At 42.4% G+C, this 23939-nt stretch overlaps 2 protein-coding genes across 16 annotated transcripts in view; one reads left to right on the forward strand and one right to left on the reverse strand.

The window, feature by feature from the left end:
* The window catches only part of ncor2 (nuclear receptor corepressor 2), a 198116-nt gene extending 194491 nt beyond the window's left edge, over positions 1–3625 (forward strand). For all 12 annotated transcript variants that reach the window (XM_082968599.1, XM_045707178.2, XM_045707173.2 and 9 more), the window contains one exon: positions 71–3625. In XM_082968599.1, the coding sequence (XP_082824725.1) occupies positions 71–252 (182 nt within the window). In that variant the 3' untranslated portion in view covers positions 253–3625. The remainder of the gene's footprint in view (positions 1–70) is intronic.
* A 3886-nt stretch (positions 3626–7511) lies between these two features.
* On the reverse strand, positions 7512–21953 carry rflna (refilin A). Of its 4 annotated transcripts, none has more exons than XM_014171814.3 (4): positions 21750–21953; positions 21113–21482; positions 13804–13913; positions 7512–9747 (listed from the first exon to the last, which is right to left on the reverse strand). In XM_014171814.3, exons 2-4 carry the CDS (start codon positions 21326–21328, stop codon positions 9414–9416), a joined length of 660 nt encoding a protein of 219 aa, XP_014027289.2. In that variant the 5' UTR covers positions 21329–21482; positions 21750–21953; the 3' UTR covers positions 7512–9413. The 4 variants fall into 4 exon arrangements, with proteins under 4 accessions (XP_014027289.2, XP_014027291.2, XP_014027288.2 ...); XM_014171816.3 differs by having other exon boundaries at positions 21113–21339; positions 21604–21949; XM_014171813.3 differs by having other exon boundaries at positions 21604–21949.
* Positions 21954–23939: the final 1986 nt, after the last annotated feature.

Below are 23939 nucleotides of genomic sequence, written 5' to 3' on the forward strand. Positions count from 1 at the left end.
CTGCAGTCTGCTACCCATGGCATCATGGTCAGCACTCAATGATGTATTGTTGCTGTTCTTCCTCCTGCAGGCCCCACTCCCTTCCCATGTAACCCCCTGACCATGCGTTTCCCCGGTGGCATGCCGGTGTCAGCGCCATCCCCCTCCTCTGGCCAGCTAGGGGCCCAGGGTCTGGGGCAGGGGCGGGCCTGGGAGGAGGAACCTAAGCCCCTGTTGTGTTCTCAGTACGAGACCCTGTCTGACAGCGAGTGAGAGACCCTGTCTGACAGCGAGTGAGAGACCCTGTCTGACAGCGAGTGAGAGACCCTGTCTGACAGCGAGTGAGAGACCCTGTATGACAGCGAGTGAGAGACCCTGCCATGGAACAGAACAGCACCTGCCAACTATCAACCACCTCCACGGCTGCTGCAGACACACACACACACACACACCACTCTACACTCTCCAACCCACTCTACACTCTCCACCCCACTCTACACTCTCCACCCAGGAAAGGAGTGACCTCTTAGCCTCCCATCTCACACTGCTGACTGAGCATCTCAAGCGCTGATGGTGGTGTGCTGAAACACTGCTGCTCAGTGAGTGTGTGTGTGTTGGTGTTTGTGTGTATACACTCACTCCAGGACTACTCTAAAGGACAAATCACTTGTTTTTTACTTGCTTTTCCCCCCTCTTGCTGGCCTTATCAATACAGACACATCAATTCACTCACTTTTTTGTGTAGGTTTCTAGTGTCTTCTACGGATTGTGGAAGGGACTTGATACGGCCACATAGTCTGATGCTCATGTGTTTTAATCTGACCTGTTGATGGATTCACTGGCCCTGGACAAGGATGGATGTGTCCTCTGTTGTACAGGAATCCTGCTCTACTCTGTCTGGGCTCTGTGAGCAGGGCTTCAACTTGGAGAAGCCTGCTGCCTCCACTGACCATCTCCATCTCTCATTCTTTCTGCCAATGACCCCATGGACACGGAGTTAACCACACAGAGCTCTGCATGGAGAGGTCTGCTAGGGAAGTGGACTCCTTCACTGACCCATGTCATTGTGCAGTGGGAGTACAGTACAGTGCAGTAGAGTACAGTACATTACAGTGGACACTGTGCAGACGGACGGTGCATTTCTACCACTATCAGATGATGGACAGGAGGGAAAAAAACACATTGTTTTCCCTTGTTTATTATTTAGTTTTCTCCTTTTTAAATCAAGTCAGTCCAGTCTTGTGTTTGAAAGTGAGCTGAGACCGTTAGTACTTTTTATGGTGAATTTTGATGGTGTCAGTTATTGTTTCTTATTTGCAACGATTTATCTTGGGGGGTACGTGGGAGGGTTATATCATTGGTTAACAGGGTATACATGATGCCCATTGCTGATGATGTCATCATACATTTGACATTTTATTGGAGGACGGTGGCGGCGTATGGTCTCCAGGCATCCAATAGAGAGAGTGGACTGTGGGTGTGATGGATGGCACTAAGAGACAAGTGACACTTTCTCACTCTTTGTATATGAATCATGTCTATGTGTTTGTTGAGACTGTTTTTGGATGTTAAGCACTTAGTTGTCAATCTGTTCACAATGGCATTTTTAAGAATGTGTGTTTCGGGCAGGTGAGAATGGACTCAAGAAGAAGAGTGTAGAATCCTACTAATAGAAGTGTCCTCCTCCTCTAACATCTGTTTCTTTTGGTCTTGCCACATACATGATTTAGTATTCCCGCACTCAAGCGACAATCACAGCTAGTGAAACATTACTTAGTCCGCTTAGTGTGGGTAGAGACCAACCTTAAAGCTGCTTTAGGGCAAATTTCCCGGCATTAGAGTTGGAATGTGCTTGCATTAAATAGGTGAGAAATAAAAGCCATCTATGTTTCTATGCCCCTTGGACCATGGTGGTGCCGGCTGTGGCTGTAGTGTGAGCCCCGGCTGGCCTGCTGGAAGTCCGTCTCTAGGATGGAATGCCTGTTGTGACGGTCTGACCTCGGAACTTTTACTGTCTAGAGGAAGAGGAGCTCTGCCTCACCAGGCCAGACGCACATTTTTATCTAGACCCGATTTTGTACAGTTCTAAGATTCCTAGTGTTAAGTGCCATTCATTTTACATATACAGTAGTAGTTACCAAGTGACGCGCACATTTTTTAAAATATTTTTTTTTCTACATGCCAGGGTTATAAGTGTTTATGCAGGGAAATGTTGATACCAAGAGCAGATGAAATGTCCTTCTTTTGATGTCTTTTTTTTGTCCAAATCTGTCACAGCCTTAGCGCTTAACTGTCACTGTCACTTACACATGATTTACAATGGGAGCTGCTAACTTACTGTTGTGAATGTTAAGAAATGAAAAGCAGTGTATTCTGTCTGAGGATTGTAGAACTTGCTGCTTTCACATCAGGTTACCATGACAATGGGCAACGACATGGTCAAAGTTGAATGTCCTCTTGCAGGCTAAGCAATAGCTATATAAAAGGTGAATGCCAAGAAGAAAGATGTAAAAATGGTGCTGTTTCAAAGGCGATCATATAAACATTGCCCAATTTGTTTTTACAGGCAACATACCCTCAGTCCTATTATATTCTGGCATGGTCCTGATTCAAATGAGGTTTAAACAGTCCAAACGTTAGTGTTACATTTGTGTGATTTAAGTTTTTGTCCATTTTAATGATGGTGTCCATGGCTTGTATTGACTGTTGAAGCCAGAGAAGCACAGCTGTTCTCAGTGTGACTTGTTTAGAGGGACTGCACTGCAGTGTGTTATCCTGTCCACTAGTTGAGAGGGAGTTGAGTTAGTCATGATGGAGACGTGTTAATAATGAATGTGGAACAGTTGGACAGCTTTCACTCTCCTTCCTCTTCCTCTTCACTGGATTACATAAAGTTTCTACTCTGGCTACCTATTATATTGGTCATGGTTCAGATCTAATCAGTCAAGGTGAAGCTAAATAAAAAGTTTGTAACTGGACCCAACCAACTACAAGGTAACCCCAGCTTTGTATTATAAGATAGTTTGTGTCTTTACTTGTATATCAATTGACTATTCATGAAGTCATTGGGAGAGCAAAGTGACAGTAAAGTTTGACGTGACAAGAAGACAAAAACCATATCCAGATGTGTTCGCTAAGTAAATAGCAGAGGAAACGAGAATAATCAGTTGTTTTTAAATGTACTGATGTGTATTTGAATGATTTATGCTTTTCACTCATTTCTGTTCGTTCTTACACAGCTTGCTTTGATTATGGTCATGACACTCTCCATGCTAATAGGTAGCATTTCATTGGTAATGAAAGGAATGATTCAAAAGGAAGGAAAAACAAATGAATGGAAGGGCCGATACGACCCCTGTATTGTCCACAGCTGGGAGGGGGGGTGGCGTTGACCTTGATCAACCGTATTGTGCGTAATGATTTTTTAAATATATAATTATAGCCCACTGTATAATAGCCAGGATTGTATATAGAACTGAAGAGATGTAAATATTTATGTGGCTTGCTGCAAGGTTGGTATTTACAGAAAAACTATTCACACTGTTTAATTCTACATGCCCACCAGCAAGCTTTGTGGATAGCAGTGTAAAAAAACAAACAAAAACACTGCCTTAATGTTTAAATAAAAATCTTATTGCCATTGAAACTGATGCTGTTCATGTCTTTCTGTATACTTTGTTTGCCGTGTATGATCACCAATTGAATAGGCTATTTTAAGAAAGACTATTTTAAATTGAGAGGGGGGAAAATAAAGACTAGATATGATGCAAACAACTATCTTGGATCTCATGAGAGAACCGAAGATACACTATATTGCTGACAAGTGTATAAAATCGAGCACCCGGACATCCAATCTCCATAGACAAACATTGGCAGTAGAATGGCCTTACTGAAGAGCTCAGACTTTCAACGTGGCACCGTCATAGGATGCTACCTTTCCAACAAGTCAGTTTGTCAAATTTCTGCCCTGCTAGAGCTGCCCCGGTCAACTGTAAGTGCTGTTATTGTGAAGTGGAAACGTCTAGGAGCAACAATGGCTCAGTCTCGAAGTGGTAGGCCACACAAGCTCAAAGAATGGGAGCCCTGAAGCGCATAAAAACCACCTGTCCTCGGTTGCAACACTCACTACCGAGTTCCGAACTGCCTCTGGAAGCAACGTCATCACTGTTCGGAACTGTTTGTCCGTCTGGAGCTTCATGAAATGGGTTTTCATGGCCGAGCATCGGCTGGAGTGGTGTAAAGCTCGCCGCCATTGGACTCTGGAGCAGTGGAAAAGCGTTCTCTGAAGTGATGAATCACGCTTCACCATCTGGCAGTCCGACGGACGAATCTGGTTTTGGTGGAAGCCAGGAGAAGGCTACCTGACCGACTGCATAGTGCCAACTGTGAAGTTTGGTAGAGGAGGAGGAGTAATGGTCTGGGACTGTTTTTCATGGTTTGGGCTAGGCCCCTTAATTCAAGTGAAGGGAAATCTTAATGCTACAGCATGCAATGACATTCTAGATGATTCTGTGTTTCCAACCGTGTGGCAACAGTTTGGGGAAGGCCCTTTCTTGTTTCAGCATGACAATGCCCCTGTGAGCAAAGCGAGGTCCAAACAGAAGTGGTTTGTCAAGATTGTTGTGGAAGAACTTGGCTGACCTGCACAGAGCATTGACCTCAACCCTATTGAACACCTTTGGGGTGAATTGGAACGCCGACTGCGAGCCAGGCCTAATCGCCCAACATCAGTGCCCGACCTCACTAATGCTCTTGTGGCTGAATGGAAACTAGTCCCCGCATCAATGTTACAACATCTAGTGGAAAGCCTTCCCAGAAGAGTGGAGGCTGTTATAGCAGCAAAGGGGGGACTGACTCCATACTAATGCCCATGATTTTGGAATGAGATGTTCGACAAGCAGATGTACACATACTTTTGGTCACATAGTGTATGTTTAAAGCTGATCTAGTTTTAGAAAAATGAACTATCCCAGTCTAAATTGCTACCACATAATATAGTGCAGTGGAAACCTGCCGCCACAAGTGGGTGCTAGACTCCTATTATTAGATGTGGTGGTTGGAACAATGAGCTGCCTGCATATCTTTGCCACACACCGCTTCTCTGACAGTAAACAAAGTACCATAAAACACAGGAGGAGAACTGTCACGTTGACAATCAAATGAGTGGTTAATGAGGGGGTTAAATGCAGTGATCTGAGGTCCAGCAATTATGAGTGAACTGAATCCCCAGGGGTTAATGGTGAACAATACCCAGAAGATGTGCGAACAAAGCCATGCGTTTCCTGACTGGTAAAACGGAATGTTCTTTTTTTTTTTACATTTTGCTTGTTCTGGGAACGTTTATTTTTATGTTGCAGGGAGGTTCTAAGAACGTTTTACTCTGGTTCCTTGAATGTTTTCCTGTGAGGTTTTATTAACAACTTTCACTGGATGATTCGACTTTTAATAACACTGCTAGCTTATTTTGGGTTAACTTTTTACTCCAAGCACAGATGGAACATACGGAAATTAATTTCCTTAAGCATTCATGTAACCACATTTATTTTTTAGTGTGACACAGCATCGGTGACATTCAAACCTATAATCTTCTGTTCTCTTTACATGGAATTAGTCCACTGCAGCACCAGGATGGAGCTAGCATGGCGTGTTTTTTTGACTGCATGGGCAGCGCCATTGAGGCAATTTAAAGACCATTTTATTCACAATTGGCTTATCCCTCCTGATGCCCCAGTTGGACATGACTCCAACAGGGTCACCTGGAGGGATCAGACAATGAAGTTGAAGTCTCACCCAGTTGATCACATTAAAATAGTAGAACCCCTCAATGGTGCTGCCTATGCCAATACGGCCTTTTGGCCAATAGTGGCCTCTATCATTCTCTATGATTCAAACAGACTCCATTTCAAAGGAAACAAGCACTCATTAAGATCAAGTGTGGCCAATTAATGGGCACAGCAAACACACCTGAGTTTTGTTGATGCTAATAAGGGAATGTATATGTTTTTAAATAACATTCTTAGAAAGTTCTCTGAACGTTACTAAAGTTTTCTTGTGGTTTTTATGGAAAGTTTTCTTAACGTTCTCAGAACAATTTAAGAACATGACTTTAAATAGAACCATGAGGAAACATTATGCTGAAGTACTGAAATTGTCACAAAAGAACGTTGTTAATGTTCTTGGACCAATTTGAGAATCTGACATTAACTAGAACCATGAGGAAACCTGTTGGAAACACTATGCTTTAGTACTGAAATTCCCACAGAAGAACGTTATTTCTTAACGTTCCCTGAACTATTCTTAAACCAGTTAGAGAATGTTCCTAGAACATTACCATTTAAAAAAAATAATAATTATGTAACCATGTTTGAACATTTAGGAAACCTTCTGTTAAAGTAATGAAATACCAAGAAATAACTTTTTTGTCAAGTTCCTTAAATTTGCTGAGAATGTTCCAAGCAGAAGTGGAGAATAGTATTGTAAATTCTTGTATGGAGCACTTTCAGATTATGCTAAAATGAAGACTGCTGCTGTCAACATTGGTGAAAAAATGATTGCATCGGAGCTACTAGAGTGCGGCTTTTCCTTTTCTTTAGAAGCACTTTTGGATTATAACAGAGTTTATTTCTAAATAGATCGCTCTGGGTTATACCAACTATTCTCATGTTTTATGTTTGTCCCTCTGTTGTGCTGAGACTAGCTACAATTTCACAAATGACTGCCTTGTAGCTTTAGAGGAACAAATGAGAGTGGAGCATTTAGTTGTAAAGTCTTGGTTGGGCCCAAGCCCCAGTCACAGCTCCTGTGTGACATCTTAATCCTGTCTGGTGCTATTAGCTTCAGAGTGAGGAAGGAGGTGCTGATGGATTTGTGCTACTGAGAAGACCATGGGGCTCTGAGGCATACACCCAAACCCTTCTACGTGCCCTCTGCCAAACGAGAGAGGCAGAGCTGCTGTTATTTTAATATCACTTGGATATTAATAGGATGGATTCATGGGACAGAATAGTGCTTGAGTTATAGATGCTAAATATTCAAGCTTTGGAAACGACCATGATAATTGTAGAAGTGTTGACTGTAATTGATATGTGTTTCTGGGGAAAGTTCTGCCTTTTTTACTTTCAAGTCTATGAGCTTCTCATTTTCATTTTTCCTCTCCTTCTCTCACTCGTTTACTCCTGAAGTGTGAGGCAGGGCAGAACCTTCAACAGTTAAGTAGTTGCGCCACATTTAATGTGACCTTTTCCCTGGCGCTCTATGTCTGGGGAACTTCCTTTTTCCTGTGCTGCTGCTGGATAAATGATATTCCTTTCCTTTGTGGTGAACACAACATTAAAATAATGGCCTGTCTTTAATAACAGAGGGGCTGTATGGATTGTTTCTTCCTGGCCCTATCTTTAACTTTAGAGAAGCCATGGGAATGCTGCTGTGAATTTAAGTCAGGGTGTCAATACTGCAGCTTTGTGTTCCAGGCTCTAAGGCTCTTTTAATCTGCTGAAAATAAAATACTGAGAATACAAGAGGCCATAGTGCACTTTGTGTTTTGGAATTTAGTTTTTTATTCAATTAAGATATACATTTGTCTTTTTAAATTATTTTCTCTTGTCCAAAACAAAAAAAGATGATTGACAGAAAATATACAAAAATATAAAGAGAACGCCTCAATACCACATATACAACAGGAAAGTATTTTACAAGAACGAAATCAACCGTTAGTGTTCGCTAACTTTAATAATAAGAAAAACAACCAAAAACAGACCCCTAGATTTTCATCAACTCAAACGTACCAATAATGACTTCTCAGATACCTTCTGCACATCACATAAACCCACAACAATCTTTCCAGTGAACTATCTTTCTGTGCAAGCCACTATAATACCTATGGTTCAAACCCTCAGTATTGTAAGTATTCAGAACATCTTAACCCTCAAGAAACCCTCCAAAAACCACTGATAAAACTGCACAGCCTCTCTTCACTTTCTCTCCTTACTTTCTTCTGTCCATATTCTTGAGTGTATAAAACACACCTTTCTTTGTACATTTTCAACACCTACATTAACTGCAGTTTTCATTTTTTTTAATTGCTCAATATGTCAATTAAAAGTAGGGAATACACATTTTCAATGAAATAGAGTAGAGATTAAAAAAAAAAAACCTGAGTTAAGTAATCTGAATTCATAATACACAGTTCAACATTTACCAGGTTCCATAATCCATATGTATATAAGACAGACAAAAAGAGGTTGTGAGCCAGATCAGGCAATTCTTAATAATCTATATTACATCTGTATTATTTTCCTACAAAATCACCTGACAGCAGTATATAAATCCAAGCCACCCATTTCCTTATCCAGTATATTACAACAGTGTGCTGGAGAGAGTAGCTGTTGGGATTTTTATGGTTGTGTTTACCAGTCTGCCAAACAACCAGGACATCGGAGGTTAGAGCTGTCTAAAAACAGACAGAAATGTTCCTCAGGTTTGCCCAGCTAGTCACAGTATTAACTGGTTAGCTCTGCTCTCCCTCCTCCTCTCTGGATCCAAGTTCGACATTTCCAACTGGCATGTTGTAGTTATGGCAGCAACAAAGAGCATCTCCTTCACCAGAGGCATTCTATAACAGAAACCTTGACTGTCTGTCTGCCTGCTGTTTAAGGGCCTGCTAAGACTCTGTTTCTGATTGGTTGTAGAAAATGGTAAGAGAATGTGATATTTAACTTTAAAAGACCTTTGTCTATCAAACAAAAAAAAGGCAGATTCTAGAGTTTATGTCATAAAGATGTGTTTTGGTGTCAAAGCAAGACAGTAGAGCTGCAGAGAGGAGTTTAACATCACGAGGTGAAAATTATGTGCTCATGACATCCTCAAGACATGTTGTGATGAGAAAAATGCACAGTTGTGAAGTAGATCTAATGCAGGAGTCCTTTCTGACAGTTCGATGAGGTTGAGACAAAGACATGACTCACTACTAGGGTGAAACCTCCTTTGATACAAAATCTTTGGTCCAATCTTTCAAATTCTAAGTATTGCATTTCTGTTTCCCCCTCTTTTCAGAATACCCACATCATTTACACAAAGGCTGCTTTTCATGAGTCTGTCTGTGTATTCACACATTTTCCCTTTTGAGCATTACTGAATGTCATTTCTATAATACATATTGACAGTCCAACAAGATGTGTAACATGCTACCGTCAAGCCTTAATTAGTCATGCTCAACTATCAAAGGTGTGTCTGGAGATGAGAGGAGGCTACAGACTGGCAGCGCTCAACTCAGACAAATAATGAACCATGAAGTACAGCTCTTTAAAGGCCTATGTGATTCACTGTACTTCCCCTACAGTACCCCTAATACATTATGCAATATGGGTGTGTGTGTGTGTGTGTGTGTGTGTCCATTCCATAACAGTAGGATTAGCCAGGCAGGTCTGGGATCAGGTTTAGAGGTCCTCTGTATAGATGATGCAGGGGCTGCTGTCCTCACTGGACTCCAGCTGGACGGTGGAGACAAACCAGCGGCGGGAGCCCGTAGCGTTGTAGTTGAGCGTGGTGCGGTAAGTGTTCTTGGCGTGTTTGGGGTACACAATGGTGGTGCTCTGGTAGTGCAGGGGCCTCTGGCGCGGCTCTAGGTATACCTGCGACTTGTAACTCCTCCAGGTGCAGTTCTGCATGGCAACGACCGTCTCGCTGTAGGACGTCACCGTTGGAACGGGAGCGCAGTACACCTGGTCCCGGTAGTGCTTGTCCGAGTCGTACTTCACCTCAGAGTTACACCTGGGGAGTAGAACCAAAGACATTGGATTAAGTATTGAAGTACTTTGAAGGGCAAACATGAAGTAATAGATTAAGCAATAATTGGTATTGAAGCTGATCACTAGATGGCACTATTAAGTAGGGCTGCCACAATTACTGTATAACTGTGTAACAGACGGTTATGGATAAAGACCATCATTCTTTGGGGGGGGGGGGGGGGGGGGCGATCAACTGACTAAAGACCAGACTGACTAAAGACCAGACTGACTAAAGACCAGACAGCCGGGCATTCGTGTGGCAATTTGACTTGTATACTCATAGGTACACTTGTAATCGCTGCCTGGTATTGTGATGCAATCATTTCCATGGCAATGTAGAATGTTCATTCAAATGATGTTAACTGATGTGGCTCATGCAATGGACTGTTTTTTTGTGATGTCAGTTGAGATGAATCAACAAATTTGGGTACACTTCCTTCTTTTACTTCCTGCTTTGCAATGGTCGCCAGTCCACCCATTATGCCATCATTGACTTAAATGGGGACACTTGTTCTATTCATTCTATTTCTATGGCATCACATGCAGTCAGGAGCGGAGGATAAAATGTACTTTATGTCAAAATGTATATACACAGTACCAGTCAAAAGTTTGGACACATTCAAGGGTTTTTCTTTATTTATATTATTTTCTACAATCTAGAATAATAGTGAAGACATCAAAACTATGAAATAACACATATGGAATTATGTAGTAACCAAAAGAGTGTTAAACAAATCAAAATACACTGCTCAAAAAAATAAAGGGAACACTTAAACAACACAATGTAACTCCAAGTCAATCACACTTCTGTGAAATCAAACTGTCCACTTAGGAAGCAACACTGATTGACAATACATTTCACATGCTGTTGTGCAAATGGAATAGACAACAGGTGGAAATTATAGGCAATTAGCAAGACACCCCCAATAAAGGAGTGGTTCAGCAGGTGGTGACCACAGACCACTTCTCAGTTCCTATGTTTCCTGGCTGATGTTTTGGTCACTTTTGAATGCTGGCGGTGCTTTCACTCTAGTGGTAGCATGAGACGGAGTCTACAACCCACACAAGTGGCTCAGGTAGTGCAGCTCATCCAGGATGGCACATCAATGCGAGCTGTGGCAAGAAGGTTTGCTGTGTCTGTCAGCATAGTGTCCAGAGCATGGAGCCGCTACCAGGAGACAGGCCAATACATCAGGAGACGTGGAGGAGGCCGTGTGTCTGCTCAAACGGTCAGAAACAGACTCCATGAGGGTGGTATGAGGGCCCGACGTCCACATGTGGGGGTTGTGCTTACAGCCCAACGCCGTGCAGGACGTTTGGCATTTGCCAGAGAACACCAACATTGGCAAATTCGCCACTGGCTCCCTGTGCTCTTCACAGATGAAAGCAGGTTCACACTGAGCACGTGACAGACGTGACAGAGTCTGGAGACGCCGTGGAGAACATTCTGCTGCCTACAACATCCTCCAGCATGACCGGTTTGGCGGTGGGTCAGTCATGGTGTGGGGTGGCATTTCTTTGGGGGGCCGCACAGCCCTCCATGTGCTCGCCAGAGGTAGCCTGACTGCCATTAGGTACCGAGATGAGATCCTCAGACCCCTTGTGAGACCATATGCTGGTGCGGTTGGCCCTGGGTTCCTCCTAATGCAAGACAATGCTAGACCTCATGTGGCTGGAGTGTGTCAGCAGTTCCTGCAAGAGGAAGGCATTGATGCTATGGACTGGCCCGCCCGTTCCCCAGACCTGAATCCAATTGAGCACATCTGGGACATCATGTCTCGCTCCATCCACCAACGCCACGTTGCACCACAGACTGTCCAGGAGTTGGCGGATGCTTTAGTCCATGTCTGGGAGGAGATCCCTCAGGAGACCATCCGCCACCTCATCAGGAGCATGCCCAGGCATTGTAGGGAGGTCATACAGGCACGTGGAGGCCACACACACTACTGAGCCTCATTTTGACTTGTTTTAAGGACATTACATCAAAGTTGGATCAGCCTGTAGTGTGGTTTTCCACTTTAATTTTGAGTGTGACTCCAAATCCAGACCTCCATGGGTTGATAAATTGGATTTCCATTGATTATTTTTGTGTGATTTTGTTGTCAGCACATTCAACTATGTAAAGAAAAAAGTATTTAATAAGATTATTTATTTCATTCAGATCTAGGATGTGTTGTTTAAGTGTTCCCTTTATTTTTTTGAGCAGTGTATATTTTATTATTCAAGGTAGAAAAACTTTGCCTTGATGACAGCTTTGCACACTCTTGGCATTCTCTCAACCAGCTTCATGAGGTAGTGGAATGCATTTCAATTAACAGGTGTGACTTGTTAAATGTTAATTTGTGGAATTTCTTTCCTCCTTAATGCGTTTGAGCCAATCAGATGTGTTGTGACAAGGTAGGGGGGTATACAGAAGATAGCCCTATTTGGTAAAAGACCAAGTCCATATTATGGCAAGAACAGCTCAAATAGGCAAAGAGAAACCACAGTCCATCATTACTTTAACTGCACCTCAGATTGCAATTAACAGACACATCACAACATCAACTGTTCAGAGGAGACTGCGTGAATCAGGCCTTCATGGTCGAATTGCTGGAAAGAAACCATTACAAAAGGACACCAATAAGAAGAAGAGACTTGTAAAAGCTTATAAAATAAGTGTTTTTTTTTTATTTACAAAAAGACGTTTTATTATGTAACTACTTTTTATTTATTTTTTATTTTATTTATTCCGCACACACGTGTGTGGGTTAGCTTTCGCTCAAAGAAAGCGCCTGACTGAACACCAATGCACTCACTCATTGAATGAAAGTGTTTTTTTGGCATGTCCGATCTCACTGCTGCGCCCATACACCAGAGACGCTCCATCGAGTTGATTCTCTGTCAGCAGCTGCTGATATTTCACTGGAATGTTCAGCTTGTCCATCTAGAGAACAATGCAGACATGACATTGAGACACATTGATATATATTTTAATGGTGTCATTAGACTTTGTTGGTCGTCATTTACTTATTCTGAATCTTCTTCGACCTCTTCTTGTTGATCACTTCAACACACTTAACACAAACCGGTGCGCCTGGCACCCACCACCACACCCCGTTCAAAGAAACACGAGCAATGGACATTCGACCGGTGGAAATCTGTCCTTTGGTCTGATGAGTCAGAATTTGAGATTTTTGGTTCCAACCAGTGTCTTTGTGAGACACAGAGTAGCTGAACGGATGATCTCCGCATGTGTGGTTCCCACCGTGAAGCATGGAGGAGGAGGTGTGATGGTGTGGGGGTGCTTTGCTGGTGACACTCTGATTTATTTAGAATTCAAGGCACACTTTACCAGCATAGCTACCAGAGCATTCTCCAGCGATACGCCATCCCATCTGGTTTGCGCTTAGTGGGACTATCATTTGTTTTTCAACAGGACAATGACCCAAAACACACCTCCAGGCTATGTAAGGACTATTTGACCAAGAAGGAGTGTGATGGAGTGCTGCATCAGATGACCTAGCTTCCACAATCACCCAACCTCAACCCAATTGAGATGGTTTGGGATGAGTTGGACCGCAGAGTGAAGGAAAAGCAGCCAACAAGTTTCTCAGCATATGTGTGACCTCCTTCAAGACTGTTGGAAAAGCATTGCAGGTGACTACCTCATGAAGCTGGTTGAGAGAATGCCAAGAATGTGCAAAGCTGTCATCAAGGATGGCTACTTTTGAAGAATATAAATATATTTTGAGTTTAACACTTTTTTGCTTACAATATGATTCCATATGTGTTATTTTATAGTTTTGATGTCTTCACTATTATTCTAGAATGTTGATAATAGTAAAAATAAAGAAAGCCCTTGAATGAGTAGGTGTGTCCAAACTTTTGACTGGTACTGTATATAGATATTTTTTGAAAGAAATGCTATTCGAACGGTTATTACGGTGAACGCGGTCATTTGGCTGGCCAATTACCGTCATCCAAAATTCCATGACTGTCACAGCCCTACTATTAATAACAACCCATTCTGTATGTAGTTTGGTGAAGGGTCACTCACTTGATCTCTGTTTCAGGTTTTGGGTTGACCTCGATGCTCTCCCCAAAGAACACAGGGTACATGCGTGCCCTCGGGTCCGTCCCCGTTGAGTTCAGGAGAAGGTACGGCAGCTAGGGGAGGATAGAGGTATGTGGTTAGGCAGGCCATTCATATAAATCCATCACTTTACCCCCTGTTAATGTGTAAAAACAAACCTACTAGTGGTGAGGGGAAGTGAGCTGGCAGGTGAGGGAAGTGAGCTGGCAGAATCCATTCTACAGGCAAGAGTAGGTGTCATCACAGACTGTCCTGCGAGATCCCACTAGTAGTGCTCTCTACCTAATGCAAAGATGCAGGCTCTGAATCCACCTATAACAGGACAGGAACTCACATGAGGAGTCCTGTGTTATCTCCCCCAGCATTCACACAACACAGCTACAATAGATGAACACAGCTTGGCTAGATAGAGGAAATGGTGATGCATGTCTACGCAACAAGTAGCAAACAGAACACCACTACTTTTTTTCGTTCACATAGTTACATAGTGGGACAAGGCTGTATGAATTGTTACAGTAGCTGTAAATCTCTTTTTACTGAGCCCCCAAGCAGCCTAGTGTTATGCTTCTGAAAGAACTTACAAAGCCAGCATGTCTGCCTGTTGTGTAGCTGAGGGGGCTAGTTGAGTGTCCCTTCACCTCTTTGTGTCCTGAACCTGGGCAATGTCACTGCTCCACCTGCTCAAGTCATTAGAATCGTTCTGCTCCCTCCACTAAATCAACCCCACAGAGAGCCAGCAGTCCAGACACACACACCAGCCCAGCCAACAGCAGACATGGCTGACCAGGACAGGAGAGAGGCTACTGTCTGTCCTGTCTGTCTGTCTGTCTGTCCTGTCTGTCTGTCCTGTCTGTCTGTCTGTACAACACAACACAACACAACACTGTCCCAGAGAGGTCACATACATGTTTCGGTTAATTGGATTTCAATTGACTGTAAATGAATGAAGCCTTGTGGTCAGTGTTGTCAACCTTATGGTACGTACTGTATGCATCTCATCAGAGTATGTAGCCTAGTGGTTAGAGTGGCAGGCGGCAGGTAGCCTAGTGGTTAAAGCGGCAGGTAGCCTAGTGGTTAGAGCGGCAGGCGGCAGGTAGCCTAGTGGTTAGAGCGGCAGGCGGCAGGTAGCCTAGTGGTTAGAGCGGCAGGTAGCCTAGTGGTTAGAGCGGCAGGTAGCCTAGTGGTTAGAGCGGCAGGTAGCCTAGTGGTTAGAGCAGCAGGTAGCCTAGTGGTTAGAGCGGCAGGTAGCCTAGTGGTTAGCACAGCAGGCGGCAGGTAGCCTAGTGGTTAGCACAGCAGGCGGCAGGTAGCCTAGTGGTTAGAGCGGCAGGTGGCAGGTAGCCTAGTGGTTAGAGCGGCAGGTAGCCTAGTGGTTAGAGCGGCAGGCGGCAGGTAGCCTAGTGGTTAGAGCGTTGGGCCAGTAACTGAAAGGCTGCTGGATCGAATCCCTGAGCTGACAAGGTCGTTCTGCACCTGAACAAGGCAGTTAACCCACTGCTCCCCAGTAGGTCTTCATTGTAAATAAGAATTGGAACTTAACTGACTTGCCTAGTTAAATAAAGGTTAAAACAACTGTCTCACATACGGCTGAGTCTGACAAACGGGTTAGATCATGTCATCATAGAGTGAAATACAGTCTAGTCAGTGTTAGATCTTCCCTATGCTCCAGACTTGGTTCACCTGTTACACCCAGCATTCTGACTGAGAAAGACCCTATGAGAAGGCCTCTGCATAGGGACTCTGCTGTCCTGTCCCACCGTCTGCCTAGAGACCAATAAAGTAATAGGCACAAACCCCTACACTTTAGCTACTGCTTCTGGAACCAATTAGCAAATTCTAAATCCTTTGCCAAGTCTATACAGTGCTGCTGTCTTAGCCCAGAGGCACGCACGGATGACATCTAGTCATAATGCCATCCAGACAATACGTTTCGTTGTGAGTCCAAGACGTCCAACTAACACTTTTATGTGTAATAACAGGATCTCTCCAAACACACACTTCCTGAATCAGCTATATCATTCTGTTCCCACCAGCTCTCTTTCTCTGCCTCTCTTTCTCTCTCTGTCATTACAAAGGGTAGATCGAGGAAAGTTGTCACATATTAAGGTTTGGCTGCACATACAATTGCTCTTGGGACAGGTCAGAACAGGCACAGCAGAGTTGCCACTCATTTCACTGTGCAGCACACAGCTCGTTTTACCCGAACCCCCTAATTGGAACCGGACAAAACCTCACTCTGTAGGCTGAACTGTACCCCAGCTTGCAACTTCAGCTCTGCTGAGTATATCACTCTCACTCAGATGAGAGCTAGTATAACCAATAACCATGCTACCCTCATTGCTGTTAATCTCTGTAAATCTACCTTCATCTGCAAAGTCATTAATTTTCCACTGTGTGCTCCTGGCATCATCATATTAAACGAGTGTGATTGGCATGTCTTCTGTGCTCTGGCAGGAACAGCACCCTCGCTGTTTTTCCAGGGGAATGAATATGTTGGCAGCCTTTGAAAGTGTAAACACTTGTGAATGGTAGGTGGGCTCCAGGCTAGGAGCTACAGTAGGGATTAACATTGGCAACCTGAATCGCGGGACTGTCCCGGGACCACTCTTCACATTTCCCGAAAGAAATGTAATGACAAGGGAAATTCAATTTTCACCCAATGTCGCACTACAGCATTTCCACAAAACACACACATAGCACATTATACAAACAGGTTGTCACATGGAAGCCTTTAGCCTAGCATATATAGCACACAAAGTCGCCATAATTGAAAGCACACGCATAATTGACATTGCTGGACTGCACACAAGATCCGAATGCAGTTTAGAGTTCTCATTAGAACTGAAAATGTGATCCCGGTCCTACCCAAGCCCGGTGAGCTGAAGCCCAGGCCTGGTCCAACATAACAAAAATTAAATGAGACCGAACCCCCCACAAAAAGCCTGATTTCTAGAAAACAGTAAGCTATATTGATTTAAACTGGAGTAGAGACAAGGAAACAAAAGCGGTGAGAAAAACTCAGTTTAGTTATGATCAACTAATTATAAAAATATTGGAATAAAGTAGGCTAATGCAATTGAAGGCATGTATCAAATTCTTGCTTATACTGAAAGTTCGAAAGTCATATCCAACCGTTATATAAATTCTTAGCAATAGTTATAATTTCAGCACCGTTTTGATTGGGACAGCGCCATCGAGCTTTTTTGAGACAAGCCGTCGGGACACTTGTTGATAAATCAATCAATGTCACATTTTAGTTTTCACTGATTTCCGTTTGGATATTTGGTAACAATTAGGCTGGGGACATGTTAGCTAAATTGAGGTGAGTGCTAATGATACTCTTTATTCTAGTTTGCTCATATATTAGTTGATAAGAACATTTTACTAGCATGTTATCGGCCTACACGTGGATGTTGCTCTTCTCTCGTGTAGTAGCCTGTCCAACTCCCGACCAAAAAGCATGTGACTTGTCTGATAATCAATCATTGTGATTTTGCTTCACTGAATCTCTGTCTGTATATTTGGTTAATTGAACTCTGGCTGGACCAGTGGAAGTGGTAGCTCATTTATTCGTTTGCTCATCTATCACTGACTAGAAACATTTAGCATGCAATAATGTAACCTACTTCAATAGTATAATTTATCTATTGACTCGAGTAGTAGTCTTATATAGCCTTATATAGAGCTATTTTCCTATCATCACAATCCCACTGAAACCCCAAATCCTGACTACTTCTCGCATGAAAATGACTAACTTTATATTGTAATCCATAGGTAGCCTTGTCAAAGCACGTCTCGCCTATGTAGCCTATGTCAAAATAGGCCTATAACATTTCCCCCACTTCTTTGCGTTGTCTCATATTGCTGCCCATATGAGAGCTTTGGTAGAGAATGTGTGATCACCAAACGGTATGAGAGTAGATATATATTTTTTGAGTTGGTCCCCGTTAAGATACCTAGATATTTTATCAATGTCCTCTCTTCATGTCCCCGTTATTTATTAGCTGGTCTGTATAATTATTAACTCGATTTTGCCAAATAGGAGATATTCTGTCATTCGTTGGAGGTTATCTAGCAAGCTTGGTCATTTGACTTTTATTTGACTGCCGTTACAAAGTTTGTATGATTCGATAACGCTATAGCCTACTCGGGGTGCGCTCTGTGAGTCCCGAGCGCGCTTTGTCCATATGCAGTAGCCTAGGCCTACTGCTGAAATTCGCTGAATTAATTTAGGAACATGATAACGCTCGGAATTTATGAACGGCCTGTTTCGCAATTTACAACAATGTCGTTGGCGATCAAAGTTACTATATCGTTAGCATTAGTTTCACTTGCTGTGAAATATTTACATAGTGGCACAGCCAAGCCGGAAATGTGGCGCAGTGACAATCTTATTTTGCGAGAACCCTGGCATAGTAACCATATCTTGGCTTTAAATGAGCACTTCCAATTTTTGTGGTATTTCCCGGGACTTTCGGGATAAATATAACTTATTCCCCGTATTGAAATTTGGTAGATCTTCGGGAAAATGTTAATCCCTAATCTAAAGTACCCAGGCAGCTGCACACATACGGAACTCATTCTCCCGGAAGCACTTCTCTACCCACCTAGTCGACGTGGTGTGCAGCTAAGCATAACACTACATACAGTACAATACACACTCAGACAAAGAGCAACTCTCTCACACACTCGAGGTAGATCACGAGGACCTGGAGTAAGGAAAAACTGCCCATCATCATCACACAGTTAACTTCTGACTGAGTATAGTAGATGTCCTCAAACTCCAGCATCACTATCAATGCCAACACTAAAGCTGGAATAAGCACCAGATGACTCACAACACGAGTCTCCTTTCTGTCCTATACACTAATGCAGGGATAGTTATAGTGCTCCTTGACTGGGCCAGAACACTGACTGGTGAGAGGGACTCTCAGCCTCCCCCCATATGAAGCTATAACAGTGTAATAAACCATTTAATAACCAGAATATAAAGCAGGAGTTTGACTGTGATACAAATAAATGTCTATCCAAGGGGATACTGTTGAACCTGCTCACCCCTCCATTGACAACCTCCTTTCATCTGATATGCTGCTTGTCAAGTTTTCTGCAAGTGCATGCATGTCTGCCTACTGCCAGTGCCAAGCATGCACATACTCTATATAAAAGAAAATAGCTCAAACTCCCACAAAAAAAATGCTTTGCCAGCCTTTTCTAATGGAAGATATATATTTTTCCATACATATACAATCCCATTAAAGGTGTTGGAACCACAAGCAGAATCAGCCCCAATCAAAGTTTCTGTTTTGAAGGGAAACCACAAAGCAGGGGAGCTCCACCAGTCCCCACATCCAGGGGATTAGGACCATATCTCTCCCTTTCAGGCCTCAACAAACCAGTGTCACGCAACTTCCATCTACTGTATTGTACTGTATGTGAAGTTGGCTGCTGGCTTCCCTCTAAAAGCACAAATAAATGCCATCTAGACCTGTATGAACATGTTCCTTTGATAGTTAAATTAGGGGTGCCTTGGTAACTATTTTTTAAATATAAATTACCTTTTTCCTCAGTGGGATTACTACACTTCACTCAAATCATAGCAAACGATTGATACAACTGTTATTATTTCTAACCAACATTACACAAATTGCATTTCTTGATCAAATAATAATAAATCAAATGTGTGTCCTCTCCCACGTGAGGCACTATTCACACTATCTATTTATTGGGGATTTCAAGCCGAAGTATGTGCCTATATGGGCTGTCTGGTTTCCAAGCTGGCGTTGGCTGCAGTGAAAGGGTAAAGCCAGGTTATAGTGTAATATGCTGCATGAGCAGTGTGGTCGACAAGAGGGTATTAACCTGAGAGTTGTCAGTAATGGAGACCACAACAGACCCAAGGAACTAATCAGATATAATCACAATCACACTCTGTTTTGTCCCCTCACCCATTTCCTTTGCTACCGCCACACACACTCACAAGGTTAAAGTGTTTACACATTGACCTAGAGTTCTGTTTGTTTCTATTGGTGACTTCAACCCTGGGCTGCCAATGAACTTGCAAACTATTCCATCACGAATGGGACAGACAGAGAGAGATGTTTGACATCCGCTGTGACTCTTGTAACATTCCTCAGTGACTCTTAAGTATTGTTAAATATTCACTCAAGAGGCAAGAACATATCAAAAGAATTGGAAATAACCCAGGTTGATGCTTATCCCTTTCATGGAACATTAACAGAGAGGGTGTTTTGGACGCTGCTTCTCTTGGGGTTTCTGCAGTGAGAAGTTAATTATTACAAATGACAAAATCATCACAAACAATTGAATCCATTTTAACACAGAAATGAGAGAAAGCTAGCCCATTGGTTCTATTTCATCCAGTCCTATAGGCTACAAGTATTATAACACATAATACCTACAAGTATTATAACACATAATACCTACAAGTATTATAACACATAATACCTACAAGTATTATAACACATAATACCTACAAGTATTATAATACATAATACCTACAAGTATTATAATACATAATACCTACAGGTATTATAACACATATTACCTACAGGTATTATAACACATATTACCTACAGGTATTATAACACATATTACCTACAGGTATTATAACACATATTACCTACAGGTATTATAAAACATATTACCTACAAGTATTATAAAACATATTACCTACAAGTATTATAACACATAATACCTACAAGTATTATAACACATAATACCTACAAGTATTATAACACATAATACCTACAAGTATTATAACACATAATACTTGTAGCCTATAGGACTTGATGATCAGACATCCTAGATGTCTGATCTGAGGCCTATCAATAATTTATCCATAAACTTGTTTATTATTGTTTGAGATTAATGAACCTGAATCCAAGCAATCATCAAGACATGTCAGAATTCATTCAACTATATGATTTCGAATGATAATACTGAATCAGAAAATGACTAGGCCTATGCGCTGCACCAGTGAAATTCCAACAGTAAGAGGAAAACCAGATGTTTAGGAGTAAGAAATGTGCAAATTCATGTATCTGTTAAAAACAAAACAGTTTACATACTACCATGACGGACACATGGTTTAACAATAAAGTCAATCGGAGAGTACATAGCTGCAATTCCTTCTTGTCTTGCTCAAACAATTTCAGTTTTTTTTTAAAATTCAGAATTGCGCACTTGTTGCGCACAATGCGCAGAGCCAGCGGCACTTGTAAGCTATCAAAACACATGATCAATTGTTGCTTACCAGTTTGCCTTCTTTGCTCTCCTTTTTATAGTATCCATGGTTCTCGACTGGCGTCGTACAACTCCCGGAGCGCGACTCGAGCAGACCGGGGGACAGCGAATAGAAGGGCGGACTTGGACTCGGAGGGAGTCCCGAATCCGGACTGTCAAGCAGTCCCTCCCGATTCTTTCCTTTCAGACTGTCATCCATAGCTTGTAAATGTAGGTGCCCCACCATTTCTGGGAGAGCTCAAAACAAAAACCAAGCAAAGTCACTCAAGGCGATGACGAGCCAACCAATTTTCTTGAATGACTGCAACCCAAAATGCGCACAAATCCCGTCATTCGGAGATGGGCAATCCCTGTTCAAATTCTTCATTCAAAACAGATTTCTAAAATAACACATTTGAAAATAATATTAGAATATTGTCATTACATTATAAAACCATAACTTGAATTTGCCACACACTAATCACACGCTGTGCCAGTAGGCTATAGCCCTAATTCACAAACCTTTGATTTGTTATTATAGCCTAACAGTTTTATCTCCATCAGACGGTCCGTAAACAGTATGTCATCCCAAACAAATACTCTCAAATAATAAATCATTGACAAGCAAGAAACTGAAAGCAAATTCCAGAAACTCCCTGACAACTAACCAGAAATTATATCGTCACTCTATCGTCCATTCTCGATTCAAATACGTTCCAGAAAGCAATGGAAGTCATATAAAACAATATGACTTTATCCCACTGTAACGCAGCAGTCTATCTGGCAGCTACAAGCCGACTGTCTGCTCTGCGCTGAACTGAACAGCCGGATCTTGGAGAGGTCCCTCTTCAATGTGCCTGCCAGCTTTTTTTGCACCTGGAGCCAATCCAGCCCTGGTGATCTGGATCAGTTCCAGGCACAATCGACAGGGCGAGCACGTCCGCACTGCTCCTCCCAGGTTAGTTGGGGCTCTGTGACTGATACTACACTATTATAATAGATATATATATAAATGTAACCTTTTTTTAAATGTAACCTTTATTTAACTAGGCAAGTCAGTTAATAACAAATTCTTATTTACAATGACGGCCTAGGAACAGCGGGTTAACTGCCTTGTTCAGGGGCAGAACGACAGATTTGTACCTTGTCACCTCGGGGATTCGATCCAACCTTTCGGTTACTGGCCCAACGCTCTAACCACTAGGCTACCTGCCGCCATATAATACTATATTATAAAATAGCTGGTTCGAGCCCTGAATGCTGATTGTCTGACAGCCGTGGTATATCAGACCGGTATACCACGGGTATGACAAAACATGTATTTTTACTGCTCTAATTACGTTGGTAACCTGTTTATAATAGCAATAAGGCACCTCGGGGCTTGTTGTATATGGCCAATATACCATGGCTAAGGGCTGTGCCCAGGCACTCTGCGAAGCGTCGTGCATAGTATATTGGTATACCACACCACCTTGTGCCTTATTGCTTAATAACTCAGTAAGTCAGGGAAAGTGGGAATATTGTGAGTGTAGTTATACAATAGAGAGATCATGTGTTGAATGAATAGCATATATGCTACAATAAACCATGGAATCTACTACAGAAAATAATGTATCTTTTAATTTGGCTCAAATCAATTGTGTTATGTTAACTTCATGCCTTTAAAATGTATAATGAACTGCCATTTAAAACTCTTGTGACAATCTAATGTACACTGAGTCTATACAACATTATGAACTCTTTCCATGACATAGATTGACCAGGTGAATCTAGGTGAAAGCTATGATCCCATATTGATGTCACTTGTTAAATCCACTTCAATCAGTGTAGATGAAGGGGAGGAGACAGGTTAAAGAAGGATTTTTAAGCCTTGAGATAATTGCGACATGAATTGTGTATGTGTGCCATTCAGACGGTGAATGGGCAAGACAAAATATTGAAGTGCCTTACGGTAGGTAGTAGGTGCCAGGCATACTGGTTTGTGTCAAGAACTGTGAAGCTGCTGGGTTTTTCATGCTCAACAGTTTCCCATGTGTATCAAGAATGGTCCACCACCCAAAGGACATCCAGACAACTTGACACAACTGTGGGAAGCATTGGTGTCAACAAGGGCCATCATCCCTGTGGAACACTCTCGACACCTTGTCGAGTCCATGTCCTGAAGAATTAAGGCTGTTCTGAGGGCAAAAGGTGTTTTTAATGTTTTGTACACTCAGTGTATAGGTAATTTGGGTTGTTCGTTAGGCTGTTGTTGTTATTATACAGTACATTGTATACTATACCATACGTTTTTGTGTTCTGTTGCTGTTCTCTATTACTGTGGAGCAAATGTCAAGAATGCCATTAAACACTGGCAGGTCCCCTAGAGTCAGATTAGAGGAGGGGAGTGGATATTATTCAATGGAAATGCCTATCCACTCTTCTCACAGACGTATTCAGATAGATTAGTGCCACAATGATTGTAAATACAGTGTACAAGTCAGAAATGTATAGCAGCAGCATGATGAGATTGGACTCTGTAGGCCTATAGATGGGTGGAGATGAAGATGAAGACACAAACGTATTTAATGGAGTAAGTACTGTATTTGTAGTAATGCTAGTCCTTTGGAAACATTTAGTGTTCAGTTTGAATATGCTTTCGCATTTAGCATCTTATGCCAGTACCTGACAGTTTGACACAACTGATTTTCTCTTCAAATTGTGTGTGTGTGTGTTTGTGTGTGTGTGCGCGCGTAAAAATGTCTTGCCCAGTATATTTCGGGACAGGGTGGGAATGCTGTATGACTCCCAGTAACTATATGAGTATGGAGCTACAGCAGACCGAGCTCAGTCTAGCCGACAGCATAGTCATCACAGCC

The sequence above is a fragment of the Salmo salar genome, chromosome 24, assembly GCF_965601325.2.
Source record: "Salmo salar chromosome 24, fSalSal1, whole genome shotgun sequence".
Classification (NCBI taxonomy): domain Eukaryota; kingdom Metazoa; phylum Chordata; class Actinopteri; order Salmoniformes; family Salmonidae; genus Salmo; species Salmo salar.